Source organism: Mustela erminea, chromosome 21 (assembly GCF_009829155.1).
Source record: "Mustela erminea isolate mMusErm1 chromosome 21, mMusErm1.Pri, whole genome shotgun sequence".
Lineage (NCBI taxonomy): Eukaryota > Metazoa > Chordata > Mammalia > Carnivora > Mustelidae > Mustela > Mustela erminea.
In genome coordinates, this window is record NC_045634.1 from 22,901,667 (window position 1) to 22,918,806 (window position 17,140).

A 17,140-nucleotide genomic window follows, 5' to 3' on the forward strand; every position below is an offset into this window, starting at 1 on the left:
TTTCCCTTTACATGGTTATCGTGTTATCTGAAACGTGTACATACTAAAGCTGTGTCCTTGCTTTGTATGGTTCCGTGGCAACGGAAATGGTAGAAGCAGGCCCAGATGGGAAAGATCCCCAAAGTCCTTTCCATTCTGCATTCTCTGCTGGCCAAACTACACAGAAAGTTAAGTGTAATAATTGCAGTTCCAGGCTTTAAAAAATCTTCGGTACTCTTGTTTCCGTGCTTAAATTATTGGAATATGTTAATTTTCTCTTAAAATGGAGGGGGTGTTAGACTTTTCATCCATAAACAGAATCCAGGAATAAGTAAATAAACATTACTGTGAGTTGTTTAATATTTTGCCCTTAGGTATGACAATGATTAAGAAATCCCACAGGGCAAAAAGTGACAAGGCAAGAAACAACAAATGTTGGAGAAGTTGTGGAGAAAAGGGAACCCCCTCACACTGTTGGTGGGACACAAGCTGGTGTAGCCACTTTGGAAAACAGTGTGGAGGTTCCTCAAGTTAAAAATAGAGCTGCCCTATGACCCGGCAATTGCTCTACCCTATGACCCGGCAATTGCTCTCCAAAGATAAAGATGTAGAGAAAAGAAGAGCCACATGCACCCCAGTGTTCGTAGCAGCAATGGCCACAACAGCCAAACTGTGGAAGATGCTGAGATGTCCTTCAACAGGTCAGTGGATAAAGATGTGGTCCAAATATACGATGGAATATTACTCAGCCATCAGAAAGGATGAATACCCAACATTTGCATCAACATGGATGGAATTGGGGGAGATTATGCTAATGAAATAAGTCAAACAAAGAGAGAAAGTTATATGGCCTCACTTATTTGTGGAGCATAAAGAATAGCATGGAGGACATTAAGAGAAGGCAGGAAAAATGAAGGTGGGAAATCAGAGGGGGAGATGAACCATGAGAGACTGTGAACTCTGGTAAACAAACAGAGGGTGTTAAAGGGTGAGCCCGGTGATGGGTATTAAGGAGGGCACGGGTTTGTTATATGCAAACAATGAATCACGGAGCACTACATCAAAAACTAATGATGTGCTTACTGTATGGTGACTAGCATAATAAAAAAAATTATTAAAAAAAAAAAATCCCACAGCGATGGGGCACCTGGTTTACTGAGTCAATTTAGCGTTGGACTCTTGATTTCAGCTCAGGTCATGATCTCAGGGTCATTAGATCCAGCTCCGTGTTGGGCTCAGCGCTCATTGCAGAGTCTGCTTGAGATTCTCTCTCGCCCTCTGCCCTCCGCCTTCCGCCCTCCTCAGCTATGCATTGTGCTCGCATGCTTTCTCTCTCTCTCTCTCTCTTTAAATGGGTAAATAAAAATTTTTTTTAAAAAAGGAAATAAGAAATCCCACAGGGTATCCAAATATATGTTTATTTTGTGTCAAGCCTGAAAATTCCTAAATTAGCTGTGTGTGGTACAAATAATCATGGTTAGAGAAAGAGGGCGTATATTTTCTTTTGCCTCTTATTTGCTGTGCCTATTTTGGGACAGTTTTGAGTGTTGATCTTTAGAAGGATTATGCTAGAGCATGAGGTTTGAGGGAGCAAGTGCAGGAAGTATTCTAGTAGGTCTCCAAAAACAGAACCCGAGCTGTCATGGGTATTATTTCTGTGTCTTGGTTTCATGCTTTCCCGCGGGGGGATTGTTTGATGGGATGAGAAAGAGGTCATTGGTCATGGGAGTAGCAGATAAGGTATTTAGGACAAACGTGTAGATGTGCCTTTCAGAATTGACCTAAGAAGAAGAAAGCTTGAATTACCATTCTGGGGCGATCTTGCCTTGTACTTGTGTGGATGATAAGGTAGAAATTAAATGCTTGGCTTTAGTATTAGGTATGAATTCTACTTTACTGCTTAAAAACTGTCATCTTGCACAAATAATTTAGTTGCTGTGAACCTCAGTCTCTCATTTATAAAACAAGTATCCTGCATATTGCATTAGGTTGTTAATGGAAGTAACGTGAAATACTAAAGCAGGTAGAGCCGCAGTAAGTGCTTGTTCCCATCCATTTTCTTCCCCCCCCCTCGCCCCCACCCTGGGTGGCAACGGTAAGGTGTTCTTCATAGGTGGGTTTTGGATTCTGACACTCAGTGAAAGCTTAATGATGGACTGGGTGGCAGTTACCGTATGCTGTTCTTTGTTATCATCAATGTGAATTAGTTTATGTCCTTTGTTTCATAGCCTGTGTAATTTTTTAAACTTGAATTGTGATTTAGTAAGGTATGAAATCAGTTGTTTTTCTTCAACCTGGGAGAAAGGAGCTGAGGTGGGATATAAAAATATGATCGAATAACTTTTTAAAAATACTATAATATTGGTTTGGGATGTGTGTGGGCAAGACAGGTGAAGGACCAGTTATAAAATAAGCCACAGGATAAAAAGTAAAGCAAAAAACAAAGAAGAAAGAAAAGAACATTGTTAATAGGATAATTTATAAAATCCAATAGAAAAAACAAAAGTCAGTTAAAAAAAATTATTTGGTATCTTTCCTAAAGAATGAAGACTTAAAGAGTTATATTCTTTGTCAGACTGAAAGTACAGCAGCGCCTTGAAGTTCAGTCTGTTGAATCAGTTCTCAGAGGTACAGGTAAATTATAGTAATGATATAATTAATTTTTTAAATATTTTTATTTATGTTAAGTTCAATTAGCCAACATATAATACATCATTAGTTTTTGAGGTAGCGTTCAATGTGTCGTTAGTTGTGTATAACACCCAGGGCTCATCAGATCACGTGCCCTCCTTAATGCCCATCACCCAAAGCAGAATCAGGATGTCATGGTGTGGGCTCAACCCTATGTTCCTTGTGGAAAATGCTTTTAAATGTATAATTTTAAAACTTGTATCTAGTGGTATGAAGACTAGTTTTAATTGGTCTTAACATTTTTTACTAATGGGGAGTTTGCCTGGAATATTAAGTCCTTGAGACTCGAGAGGGGGTGATGCGGGTGACAGTTTAGGGAAGGTTTCCCAGAAAGAGACAGATTGGGAAGCACCCTTTTGCACATGGTCATTGTCCCTTAGAACGGTGAAAATTCTGTGAACTTGTAAAGTCAGACTAAAGTTATCTGCTTTGTTCCTTATTAGTGTTTCATTAGGCTGAGTACTCAGGTTTTGGAAAAAGTAATCTCCCCCTAAATAAAAGGAAGCATAAAACAATATTTGACTTGGCACAAATGAATTCATTGTTCGTAGGGCTCTTACCATTTAGCCTTTATTTCATTCCAGCAGGTGCATTTTTAGCACTTTCTGTGTACATGATTCTGTTTTTGAAAGGCAGATGAAAAGATCCTGATTGAAGGGACAGGGTATTATAGCGAGTCCCTATTGTGTGCCAAGAGCCACACTAGGTTTATATGTATTGTCTCAACTATAACGGGAGTTCTCTGAGAAGGGTAGTGTTGTATGAAAGAGGAAATTGAGATTGACAGAGGTGAAGTAACTTGCATAAGGTCAGACAGTTGTAAAGGACAGAGCAGTATTCTAAAACCCAGGTTTGTCTGACTCCTGGACAGTACTTTCTTTTAGACTTGACTCTCTGGGGTTTCCAAGTAGAACGAGATCTCCTTTGTTATAATCATTCTTTCCTTTTTTTTTTTTTTTTAAGATTTTATTTATTTATTTGACAGTCAGAGATCACAGGTAGGCAGAGAGGCAGGCAGAGAGAGGCGGTCGGGGAAGCAGGCTCCCTGCTGAGCAGAGAGCCTGATGCGGGGCTCCATCCCAGAACCCTGGGATCTTGACCTGAGCCGAAGGCAGAGGCTCAACCCACTGAGCCACCCGGCACCCCTGTTATAATCATTCTTATATTTATTTCAGGGTGCTTTATCTTAAATTGTGGCTTGTGTAAGCAGTTAATGCTGATTTCACAGATGTATTGTGGCCTGGTTTAACTCTGTTGCAGAAGATCATGTCATTGATTTCTGGCTCTAAAAATCTGCTATATATAACAGAATAATCTGTTTCTAAGTTACTTTAGAGCAGTGGGCCTTTTAAAAATTTCTTGATTGTCTATATTTATAGGTAAATTTGACAATGGGAACAAAAATCTAAGTGGAGGATTCTTTTATTATTATTATAATATTTCATACCAAAATTTGATCATAAAGAACTTCTCTTCTGTGTGAATTCAGTAAATTTTTATTTACTTGGATTAATTTTCTGAGGGAGGAGAAATATTCTCTAATATCTCAGGTGTACATTATGGTGATCTCCATGGTATGTCTAGTTACCATTTGTCACCAAAGTTAGGATATTTTTGAGAATCTACCTCACACTGTACTTCATATCCTCATGACTTATTTATTTTATCACTGGAAGTTTGTACCTCCTAATCTCCTTTGCCTACTATATGCTGGGCACTGTTCTAAAGACTCCTCAAATATTTATTAGTTTTGTTATCTTTTGTCCTAATTAGGTGCCATGTGTTGGGCACTGTTGTTAATCTCCTTCTTTTTACAGAAGAGAAAACGGAAGAGCAGAGAGAATGGAGTTCTAGGGCCCCAGAACCGGGAGGTGGAGGAACCAGGTTTCTAACCCCTGCCTTCTAGTTCTTAACCTCAGCTGTGTTCTTAAGTGGTTAACTAAGATGTTTTGCCATTAATAAGTGAAGCAGACTTATAATTTGATTTTTTGAACTTTTTATGTCTTTTTTTTTTTTTCCAGTGAGAGACATGGAAAAAAGTAATAAGTACGCATCTAATTAGACAAGAAAGGCAGGTGAAATTAAGTAATGTATCACAGGCATGCTAATCCCAGATATTGACAGAATTCTGATTTTTTGGTGACTAATGTATGAAAGGCAAAGACTAAAAAAGTTATTAGAAGCTTAGGGCTTTTTACACAATAAAAAAGCTATTTCTTGACTATTTTACTTCAGAGTCATTTTTACGGTCTCAGTATTATATAATCTGGATCTGAGTTCTTCACCACATGTATTTGTTGCATTTTGTTCTAGTAACTGTGTCATTTGAAAAGCAGAAAATCTTAATTTTTATGAAGTACAATTGATCGAGATTTTTTTATGACGTAGGCCTTTTTATCTTAAAAAAAATCTTTCTGTCTTAAGGTCATAAACATTTTCTTCAATGTTTTGTCCTATGGGTTTTATTGTTTTAATTTTTATATTTAAATGTATGTCTCATTTGGAGGTAATTTGTTTTGTGTCCTTTGAGGTAAGAGTCAGACTTCATTTGTATTTTTCCTTTTTCTTGTCTGTAGATAGCAGTTGTTCCAGCATGAATTGTTCAAAAGATTATTTTTTCTTTCGATCATTGTATTACCTTGCCTTCTCTATAGAAAATCAATTGACCGTACATGTGTTGGTCTGTTTTCTTTTTTGTTGTTCTAAATATCTGTTTTTATCCCAGTAATTCACTGTCATAATTACTGTAGCTTTATAATAAATCTTGAAATTGGTGGCATGATCCCTTTAACTTTACAAGTATAGAATTTCCAACTTGATTCTTGGAGTATCTCCCTCTCTTTACTTTTTCATATCATATTTTCCTTTAATTCTTTGAATTCATTTGTAATAATTGCTTTAAAGTCCTTGTCTGGGGCGCCTGGGTGGCTTAGTGGGTTAAGCCGCTGCCTTTGGCTCAGGTCATGATCTCAGGGTCCTGGGATCGAGGCCCGCGTCGTGCTCTCTGCTCAGCAGGGAGCCTGCTTCCTCCTCTCTCTCTCTCTGCCTGCCTCTCTGCCTACTTGTAATCTCTGTCTGTCAAATAAAAATAAATAAAATCTTAAAAAAAAAAAAATAAAGTCCTTGTCTGCTAAGTCCAACATCTAGGCCATCTTGGATATGATTTCTTTTGACTTTTGTTGTTGTTGTTGTTGTTCTTGATTATGGATCACATTTTCTTTTTTCCTTATATGTCTAGTAATTTTCTTATCCAGTGGTAGATATTGTGGAGCCTTCAGTGTTCAATGTTATTTTTATCTATCTTGCTCTGAAAAATTTTTATTAGTGTATTTGCAGAGTTTGGTTGCTAGGAAGTCACCCTGAACTTCTGCATGTTTGGGGTTATGCTCTATTAGTGCATTTCTGTGGAAGGTGTTTCCTAAGATCTTCATCTTAGTGGAACTCAGTATTCATACTGTCTCCTCTGCAGATCTTGTTGAAGTTTGGTTTTATAATTTATTAGGGTGTGTCTAGATTAGGGCTTATTCTAGGGCAGTTTTCAAGTATTTTGGCCTTTTTGCATTCTGAAGAGCTTTATTTATATGAATCATATAGAACATTAGAAATCAAAACTACAAAAAGTTAGTAAAAATACTGGCATTAATGCAAATAGTCTTTATCATCTGGCTTAATCGGAGTCGGCTGGATTGTCATACCTGCTTCTGTGTGCAGTTATGTTCTGATGACGTAGATTCAGATTTTAGTTGGAAGAGGGAAATGTATTTAATAACATTTTCAAATAATTATGAATATTCTCCTTTGATATCCCAATCCAAACATGGCAAGTGGTAGTTTCTAAATGAGTAATTGCAATATGGAAACAAACCATAACAGAAAACTTTTTCTATTCTGTAACATCACAGTAAATTAGTCTGTGTTTCACTTTGAAGGAATTTGCACCCAGACATGATTTTGTAACAGTTTCCGTTGGTCACTTTGAAAGTATTGATTCACTCAGACAGAAATTCCAAAATGTTGACACATTTTAAATACCACATCAAAAAATTACATTTGTTACATCAATGTTAGCAGAAGAGCATAAGTATTTACAGTAAGTTCAAGTTCATGTAGGTAGATTAAGAATTTTACAAAGTTCTAATTTTTGCTTGAGTGCTTAAATTTTATCATTTACATTAAAAAAAAATGCCTGCCAGATACCCAAGTCTGAATGACCATAGTATTTCTGTTCATATTTATTTTCATTAAAAAGGATGCATCAGGACAAACAGTGGCTAGTTCAGTGTGTAGCCTCAGTAATCACCCAAGTCGTCTGATTGAGACAACTCTTGTGCCTTTCCATTGCCTGCAGTCCTTCAGGTGTGTTCCAATTCTTCGCAGAGAACATTAAAAAGATGTGAATCCAAGGGTCAGGGTTTAGTAAAATTAATAATTTTTACTGTCATTAAGGACATTCTAAAATGAAACTGCTTGTTTTTTCTTTTAAGGTGATTGCATGGTCGTGAAGAATGCACTGATGACTAGTATAGTTGGGTGCCACTGCCTTGATTTGTACCACGTTACCAGCAATTTTGTTACTTTTGCACCATGTGCAGATGTTACTACCAGCAGCAAAACAAGGAGATCAGTGACTTTGTAGACCCCAACTCTCTGCTCTAAGGTGGTCTTTTGTTTCTCAGCTCTGCACAGTGTTGAAGAGGAGTTTTTAGGATCTCTGTGCTTTCTTACAGCCAGACTTCCAGTTTCTCTCAGCCCTACTCCCCCCACCAACCCCCAGCACTTTTTGACCTCAAGTAATAGTTTTTTGCTCAACCCAATAGCAACTACTGTTAAGTCTCAGATGGCCTTGTCTTACACAAACTATACAGGCCAGCCCACAGCCTTGTTATCAGCAGGGGTCCCCACACAGACATCTGAGCCCTGCTGTCTGTAGAGTCCCTCCTCTCCAGCTTGCCATCCAGCAGATTCCAACCAGTTTATCTACTCCGAATTCAGATCACTTGTCTTCTCAGCTCAACATGCCAGCCGTGTTCTGCTCTGATTCTTCTAGCTGTATGCAGGCGGTTGCCACATTGCCACAGGCAGAGTAGTTGAGTGATTATGGTAGCCACCTTTTGAGTTTCCTTTCTTTCGAAGGTCACAGTTGAACACTATTGTTCATCGCTGCCGTCAATGAGTTGCTTCATATATTTTGTCCAGTTCCGTAATTATTTACATTAGGAAGAGAGGGCTAGTCTGCTGTTACTCCATCTTGGCTGGAAACCAAAGCCTTCATTTGTAATTTCAGTTAATTGTATTTTTATTTCTAGAGGTTCTTTTTGGTTGTTTTACAAATTTGCCTTACCACTTTTTATAGTTTCATATTTCAGCTTGTCTTTTATTTCATTAAACACAATAAACATAGTTCTTTTTATATTGTAACTGGTAGTTAGTTCTTTCTGGTATTTGAAGTTTTTATGAGTCTATTTTTTGTGTTGTTTATTGATGTTAGTTGTTGCTTCTGCATTTTAGATTACCTCTGCCTGGTTATCTTGGCTCTGTGCTGGGCGTTTTACTACAAATTTATTGACAGGACTAACTTTTTGCCCTTTGATGAAGGTACCCTCCCCTGAGAGGATGGGCATATATGTTTGCCAGATACCCTGATGTTACTGCCAATCTGGGACCACCTTAGAATCAAATTCGAGGCTTCAGATAGTTTGGACACCCTGTTTTCCAATCAGATGTGTGGTTCTGTATTAGGGTGAGTTCATGTCACTTTATCCTCATCCTGAGGATAGCCCTGTTTGTGTGGGGACAGTCTTTGTTAGAATCTTTACTTTGGGGGGCCCAGCAATGATTGCTCTTCCCTTTGCCCTTTGAGACACTGCAAGGACAGCTTATATTTTTTTGTATTAGTAATTGCTTTCAGAACAAAGACAGTTTCCATATACATTTATCCTCTGGATTCCCATTTGCTCCTTAGTTTTGGGCTAGTAATTCTTTTTATTTTTTTAAAAGATTTTATTTATTTATTTGACAGACAGAGATCACAAGTGGGCAGAGAGACAAGCAGATGGGGAGGGGGGGCAGGCTCCCTGCTGAGCACAGAGCCCGATGCGGGGCTTAATCCCAGGGCACTGAGATCATGACCTGAGCTGAAGGCAGAGGCTTAACCCACTGAGCCACCCAGGCGCCCCTGGGCTAAGAATTCTTTATCTCGTTATCTCTTAGATGATTTTAAGAAGTTACATTTTTGTTTCAACTCCAGTATTGTTCACTGTTTACAGCCCAAGGATTGTTCAGCTAATATTGAAAACAGGAAATTGTGTCATATAAGTTCTAATCCAAATTCAATAAGCCATACTACTATATAGGATCATACCATATATATATGTGTGTGTTTGTATGTGTATGTATGTGTATATATTCATGTTACTTGAATTTTCATGTTTACTCTTAGTGATAAATAAATTCTTAATGATTTTTTAAAGTAAAATACGGTAATTTACATTTATGCTGTGTAAAATGTATCCTGAATGAAGAAATAAATGGCTTTTCAAATAATAATGTACCATATATAAATACATACAGCATTATAGTGGTATAATACTAATATTATACAATTATTGTACATGTTTCTGTGGGAGAGGCAGTCTGCATATGTATCAACCACAGAATATGTCATATATATCATTTAGAAAAAATGTCTTTTAAAAGCATGTGTGTTGGTGAGAGTCCTATACACTGAAGATTGTAGTTAGTTAAAATTTGATTCCTTGATATTTTGCTCTAAAATTGGGTTTTATTTGCTAAAAATTATAATGCATATAGTCCTTTTGTGACTCAATTTTGGAAGCTAAGTCAAATGAATATTAAAGAGTAAGATGACTATGAAACATATTTTGACATAAACATAACTTCTTTAAAAATTGAGTGTTCAGGGCACCTGGGTGGCTCAGTTGGTTGAGCAACTGCCTTCGTCTCAGGTCATGATCCTGGAGTCCCAGGATCAAGTCCCACATCACAGGGCCCTCTGCTCATCAGGGAGCTGGCTTCTCTATCTGCCCCTTGCCCCTTTCATGCTCGCTCTCTCTCTCTCAAATAAATAAAATCTTAAAAAAAAAAAAATTGAGTGTTCATGTGCCTGGGTGGCTCAGATGGTGAAGCATCAGCCCTTGGCTCAGGTCATGATCCCAGGGTCCTGGGATCGAGTCCCACATTGGGCTCCCTGCTCAGTGGGGAGTCTGCTTCTCACTGCCACTCTGTTCCCCCTGCTTGTGCTCTCTCCCTCTCTCTGTCAAATAAATAAATAAAAATAAAAATCTTAAAAAAAAAGTTGAGTGTTCATTGTGAGGAACAGTTTTAGACTATTAATGTAACTCTAAAATTCATGTAACAAAGCATTTATAATATTAATAGAGGGTTTTTACCTTTTATAGTGAAAATTATACTAAACACTTTTTGATAATTTACCTAAAAGTCATGCTATGTTTTTAACAGTTTATTTTTTTTTTTAAAGATTTTATTTATTTATTTGACAGAGAGAGAGAGAGAGAGACAGATCACAAGTAGGCAGAGAGGCAGGCAGAGAGGGGAAAGCAGGCTCCCCACCGAGCAGAGAGCCCATTGTGGGGCTGGATCCCAAGACCCTGAGACCATGACCTGAGCCGAAGGCAGAGGCTTAACCCTGAGCCACGCAGAGGCCCCTTGCTATGTTTTTAGCTTGGAAAATTCATACTGTTTCTGTTTCTTTTATCTTCTTCTTCTTCTTTTTTTTTTTTTAAGATTTTATTTAATTATTTGACAGAGATCACAAGTAGGCAAAGAGAGAGAGGGGGAAGCAGGCTCCCTGCTGAGCAGAGAGCCCGATGTGGTTGGGGCTCCATCCCAGGACCCTGAGATCATGGTCTGAGCCAAAGGCAGAGGGTTAACCCACTGAGCCACCCAGGTGCCCCTTCTTTTGTCTTCTTAAATAAATTAATAATACCTGTAATTAAATATTTATCAAAAAATAAATATGATTTACATAATAGTACTTTTTATTTTTCTAGGAATTTGATAGGCTTTGTGTACATGTAGGAATATTTTCTTTTTTTGGAAGAATTAAAATGAAATGAATGCTTAAATTTAATAGTTTTGAGAAATGAAACAATTTTAGTTCCTACTGTGTTTGCTGGTCACAGGGTAAAGGCATGAATCTGGCTCATTATAGCTGAATGCTTGTACCAGAAATAGGAAAATCACATGTCCTTCTTGCCATGAGCTCTTTTGAGAATGACATTTTAAATATTGTAATCCTACCTTAGTTTTAGCTATCTGTTGTTATGCCAGCTGCTGTATTTTCTCCATCCTCCTAAACTCACAATGAGATAAACGGATTTGAGATAAATGAGTTGAACAATTGGATACAGTTAAGTCGTTTGGGATTCCAGATTTGATGATGACCTAATTGGTTAAAGATAGTGCGAGGAGATTTTGAATGGCCGCAGTAGTCTTGAATTTATATACTGGGTGTTATTCAGATTTTAGTTTCCTTGTTTTTCTTTCAAACGTTACCTTGTATATTGTTTGTATATTTTGGGAACTTTGCTTCAGACATTTGTGCTACTTTTAAGGGGGGATTTGTTACATATTAGTGTCTTGTCAGTGTATATTGATGTTACAAGATGGATTTCTAATTGCATTATGTATTACAGGTCATATTTTGTTATTGTTTGGTAGCTCAGAACTTTGAAAGCAGAATTTGAAGCAGCGAGAATTGAGAGTTGTTCATGTCACCAGGTCAAGTGTAGACTGACATTCTTGAAAGCCATTGTTGTTACCTTTGCCTGATGTATGTACTGTTCTGATGTTAAAAAATAGGGAAACAGATCGCCTTAGAGAATAGTGTAAAACAGAAATTTGATTGGAGGAATTGCTTGGGAGAAGCTTGGGACGTTTTAGTATATACCCCACAACTTCCATTGATGATGGGCTCAACTTCGAGTTTTGTCAAAGTGTTAGGGTAAATCAAAAATGATTTTTTAAATTTTTATTTAGATGGTCGGGGAGGAAAGGTTTCTACGTGAAGTAACTCTTTTTTTTTTTTTTTAAATTAGGATTTCAGAACATAATATTTTACGTCTTTGGCAATAAAATACCTTAGATATCTAGAAATCACCTACCTAGTCCAGCTCCTTCACTTTATAGACCTGGAACTCTGGCCCAGAGAATTTTACATGTGCCCTGGCTCATTGCTTCTCAAACTGTATGTGGTAGAGGACCAGTTTTCTTCCTCTCCAGTACATGGCAGGCCAGTAATTTTGTAAAGTATAATAAAAACGAAATGTGAGAATAAGTAATTTTAAAAGAACATACGCAATTCTAAATGCTGCCTCTTAATTTCTGTGCTTATTTCAACGTCTGTGGATTGCAAAGAGACCATACTGTCACTGCCCAAGGTTGGAGTTGGCAAACTCTGACCTATGAGCCAAATACAGCTCACCCCTTGCTTTTTGTATGACCTATAAGCTAAGTATTGTTTTTACATTTGTAAATGATTTTTAAAAATTCACAATACTAGTATTTTGTGACACATGAAAATTATACAAAATTCATACTACACTGTCCATAAATAAAATTTTATTGGAACACAGCCACACACATTCTTTTAAATATTGTCTGTGGCTACTTTTCCTCTGTAAGGATGAGGTTGAGGCCGGGATGAATAGTTCAGAGACCATATGTTCTACAGTCTTATATGTATGTACTATTTGTGAAGATCTAAAGAGTTGGCTCTAGGACAGAGCATTGAATCAGTAGTTAGTGGCAGAGTTGAGAGTATAAACAAGGTCTACATTTACAAATGCACTTTAAATATTATCATTAGCTGCTGGGTAATATCAGGCTCAGCGCTTAGTGCCTTTGCATGCCGCTCTGTTCTCATGTAATCTTCCCAGCACTGCCCTTTTATACAAGTCAGAGGTTAGCTTTCTTCCGGTTGTGGATGGTTTTATTGCCCCCCAAACTCTTGATTCTACTGAGTTTTGTTGTTTTAATTAACTGCTATCCAATTAATTAAAAATGGTTGAGTATTTTCTAATGTGGATTTTGTAGTCAGCATCAGGCTCAGAAAATTCAACTTCTTTTTCTCTGCTGCCGCATTACTCAGCACGGATGTTTCTGTGCATTCAGGTCTGATGGAAGAAATAATGGGACTCAAAATCTTTAGAAAACAGATATTTCTAGTAAAAAGATTACCCTTTAAAAGTCACCCCAAATAAAGCAAAACTGCAGCTGAACTGTAATGGCAGATTTCTATTGTAAAGTAGCAGAGAGATAATAGCTAAAATACCAGCTACAACAAAAAAGATTGAGGTTTTAGATGACTTGGAGGAACAAGAAGGCTTTCAGGTTTTTGCCTCTACCTTGTAAGCTGCACAATAAAAGCTCGCATCATATTATTGTCAGGTCTTGTTAAATTAAGATATTGCTTTACTTGTTTAAAGCAGGTTCTGAAGTTCTCCAGATATGCATTAGAAATCTCTGCATTTCGTGGTAGCTGTTACTTCCTTGTTTTCCTGCCCTTTGCATGTGATCAGTGAACAGCTTAGTTAAGATAAAGTGATAGCTGTCACCTTTACATTTGATACACGAGTCTGCTTCATGATAAAGACCCTTTACAAGCCAGACCTTCATGTTGGGTCTTCTTGGAAGACCATTCCTTCTTGGAATCAAAAACAAAAAACTGGGGCATCTGGGTGGCTGGGTGGGTTAAGCCTCTGCCTTTGGCTCAGGTCATGAGCCCAGGACCCTGGGCTCCAGCCCCACATCAGGCTCTCTGCACAGCAGGGAGCCTGCTTCCCCCTCCTCCCTGCCTGCCTCTCTGCCTACTTGTGATCTTTGTCTGTCAAATAAATAAGTAAAATCTTAAAAAACAAAACAAAACAAAAACCTCACAAAACTGTTGCCATGAAAACTTATTCTTGCTGATGGAAGAGTAACTACAGTTTGATCTGTGATACTTGCTTTTTATTCTACTTACTCTCGAGTCAGTTTGCAAACATCTGGAAAATAATTATGATTGCTTACATTCCAGGGTGAAATAATACAGAAGCACTTGGCAAAATCTCTCAACCAGGACTTGTTTTTACTGTCCCAGATCTGGAAGTAGCAAAGATTTAATGCAAGAGGTACTGATGTACACTGTTCTGGCAGGTGTGTCTTAATTCTAGAGAAGGCTGATCCTTTGTACATTATAATGAAGCTATTGACCAAGTGGCTTATGGATAAAAGGAAGGAGAAGAGCCTAATAAACAGTGGGACTTATTCCTTAGTAATATAGGAGGATTGCCTTCCAAATATTACAAAGGATGTACTTGGAATGTCAGTGAATGAAAATTCAGGACTCATCAACAGTAGTAGCTCAAATGTTTTTAGATATTATATAACAGGTCTCAAACTACTTATTTGAATTTAATATTTCTGCTTTGTTTTAAATTTATGTTGTTAGGCTAGCAGTAAGTAGTAACAGCTACTGTTCTTCTCTGGAGTACACAAAATTGTAGCTATCCGAACTGTTAGAATTTCTAACTTGGAATTGAACCTTGCTTGCTTGGACCAGTTTTTAACATATGTATTAGCTTAACCATTGGTTGGGTAGCATTACAACAACACCCCTCTCACCCCCGTACATTCACATACCAGATATGGTTGAGAAGTGTTTTGGATTAATAAATTACTCCATCTGGATTTTACTTAAACAAGTGCTTCTATCTTTTGGGAGCGTCCATGTCTAAGGATTCTCTGTAGCCACTTTCTACTGAATATAGCATGTGCAACACTCATTTCTTAGCATATTTTATAGTGATTGAGTTTCTGTTCTTAAACATTTTTCATGGGAAGAGTTATTGTGGAAGGCAGTGCTTTTTTGCAGCTCGACTGCAGGGGACTAGAGTTGCATGCATTACCATGTCTGCTAAACTTCTTGGAAGCGAGCCAGTATGTTATGGTGAGTTTCATATGTAAGCAGTGAGCCACTAAAAGGCTTGCACAGTATTACAACTATTCTGAGCAGAGGAAGCGTTAGGAAATTCAGCAGTAAAGCAGCAGCAACAAGCAGCCACAGTGGTAGTAAAGATAGGAAGGTTCACGGGTTGCAGATTTCATGGTGCGAGGCAGTGAGCACACAGCTTCCCATTCTGCTGCCCGAAGGAGGCAAACCCAAACCGTCTAGTGCAAGATTTTTCTAGTTTCATGTTTATGATGTTAAGTCATGTGATAATACTGTACCACAAGTTGCCAACTTTGCTTTACTCTAGAGAGGATCCTTTGCTGCAGTGCTTTTTTTTCATCTTTCTGTTGCTTTCTTTCTTCCTTTTTTTTCTTGAAAGAGAGAAAATTGTGCAATGTATGTTTATGCCTACACCATGCCGAGGCGACACTTACCAGTAAATAATCTCTGTATCCCTGAGGTAAGATACTGTTTCTGCTTTCCCTGCACAGTGCTGCTGCAGCACGGAGCTGATCCAAACATTCGGAACACTGATGGGAAATCAGCCCTGGACCTGGCAGATTCTTCAGCAAAAGCTGTCCTTACAGGTAAGCAAACAGAGAGCTACCTAATTATTTTATCTATGGAACTACTGGCTTGATTTGATAAAATTGGTACGTGCTGCATTTTATTTTCCTGCTGGTGAAGCTCAACAAATAGATATGCCATTACCTCTACTTTATTAGTGATTTGCTGTATTAACTGTCTCATTAATTTCTATGCCAGCATAAGCAGAAGCAATAAGACTGTTTATTCATAGGATTTCTGAGAATTACAGCACTAAATGATAACATACAGTGTTCACTCATATTTTAGTCCTTTTTTATGGTTTAGATCGTAATTTTCCTGTACCTCATCTTCTCAGTGGATTTCTTTTGAAGACCTTCACCACTGAGCAAGCAAGGGCATTTGTCTTACTTTATAAAAGTAGTTTTGATCGAAAGGACAACCTGCTGCCTTATTACTCAGGGGAATGGTTAAGTAAAATATGATGCTGCCCCTCCTTTGCCCTTCTGTTTGTGTTTTTACCCTGTCTCCTCACTTTGCCCGAGATAGCTGAATACTTTGTAGATGAGGCAATGCAATATGTTGCCTTTTCATTTCAGATCATGAAAATTTGGGGCTTAAGTATTGGTTTTGATTAAGGCAAATGTCAAGAACCAGCAAAGAGGAAATGCTGGACTAGAAAGGCTGTCTCCTAACAATATAGAAAATGCTGCTATAAGTGATACGATGTTGAGCACCTATTTTCATTGATCTTCATTCTCAAAATGCTGCATTGGATCTATTTTTGCTTTTATCCTTAGCATCCGACTTCTCCTGCCTTTGCCTTCTTTCACTTAACTGACCTTTGTAATTGGGAGCCCTTTTGTCACTGCAGTGCTAACAGTATTGTTTTAGGTTGTGTGAAAGTCAATGACTTTTACCTTCCTTTTAAATTTGCCTGTGTTTGAAGAAAATAAATCTTACCTTCGCTTTTAAGTTTCGAGTACATGCTGTGCATTTTTATCAAAGATTCTGAGGTGAATGGAAAATGTTTATATATAGAAAGCTTTGAAAATACGTGGAATTTTGCTTAATTGCTCTCATAGGAAGTCAACGTCCCACTATGTTAAAATTAAGATGATCTCTGCTAAAGTAAAGTAATATGACTTTTCTCAATTAATTGATTAAGTGATTTGGTCAAGTGAATTGGTTAAGTGATTTGGTTGCTGAATCAAGAGAACATCCACTAGAGGAATAAAGCTATTTTAAACCAGTGTAGATAAGAAGAAATTTAAATATAATTATACACTTTCAAATAATGAAATTAAAATATGTCGCCCCAGGCCTCCTTAGGTTCTGCAGCTCTTCCTTCTCCTCTTTTAACAAGGCGGTGGCCAACAGTAGCAGCCTTGGAGTGGTCTCTGCCAGACGGAGACACAGCGCTTGTTCGCAGTACCGGAGGTGCCTTAGAAATGCTGACCAAGACTGTCTCTGTAGCTGCGTGTCCTCCCTCTGACCTTTCCTTCTCCGCAACCCTCAGAGCCTTCCTCGTCCGTTCGTGAGATTCATTTCATGCGACACTGTTTTTAGATCCACTTTCAGTTTTTTGAAAGACAGAGTTTAAATATAAAGTATTAACAGCAAGAAGCTATCTCCTAATTTGAAACGATTTCTGGGGGGACTATATCAGCCTCTCTTAGTTTGCAGAAGAGCTTTGGCATGATAACTCGTGGAGACTAGGTCCCTGGAAGACAGATCCCCTAACTGTTAAACACGACTTGAACAGTGTCTTGCACTGTGCTTTGCTGAGATGGAAGATCTTAACTCTTCTTAGTCATAATACTGAATTCATTAATTGTTCTTCTCACGAATATTTACTTTTTTGGAAATGATGTACAACTTTTCAGATAGGATTTAAAAGAAAAACATTCTGGCAAGAGTGAATTTAGTAGAAAATATTAAGCTGGTGATATT

At 37.8% G+C, this 17,140-nt stretch overlaps 1 protein-coding gene across 1 annotated transcript in view; it reads left to right on the top strand.

The window, feature by feature from the left end:
• Positions 1-17,140, top strand: part of TNKS (tankyrase) — a 205,573-nt gene that overhangs the window by 48,154 nt on the left and 140,279 nt on the right. The window contains exon 3 of the mRNA XM_032329297.1: positions 15,133-15,228. Coding sequence (XP_032185188.1) covers positions 15,133-15,228 — 96 coding nt within the window. The remainder of the gene's footprint in view (positions 1-15,132; positions 15,229-17,140) is intronic.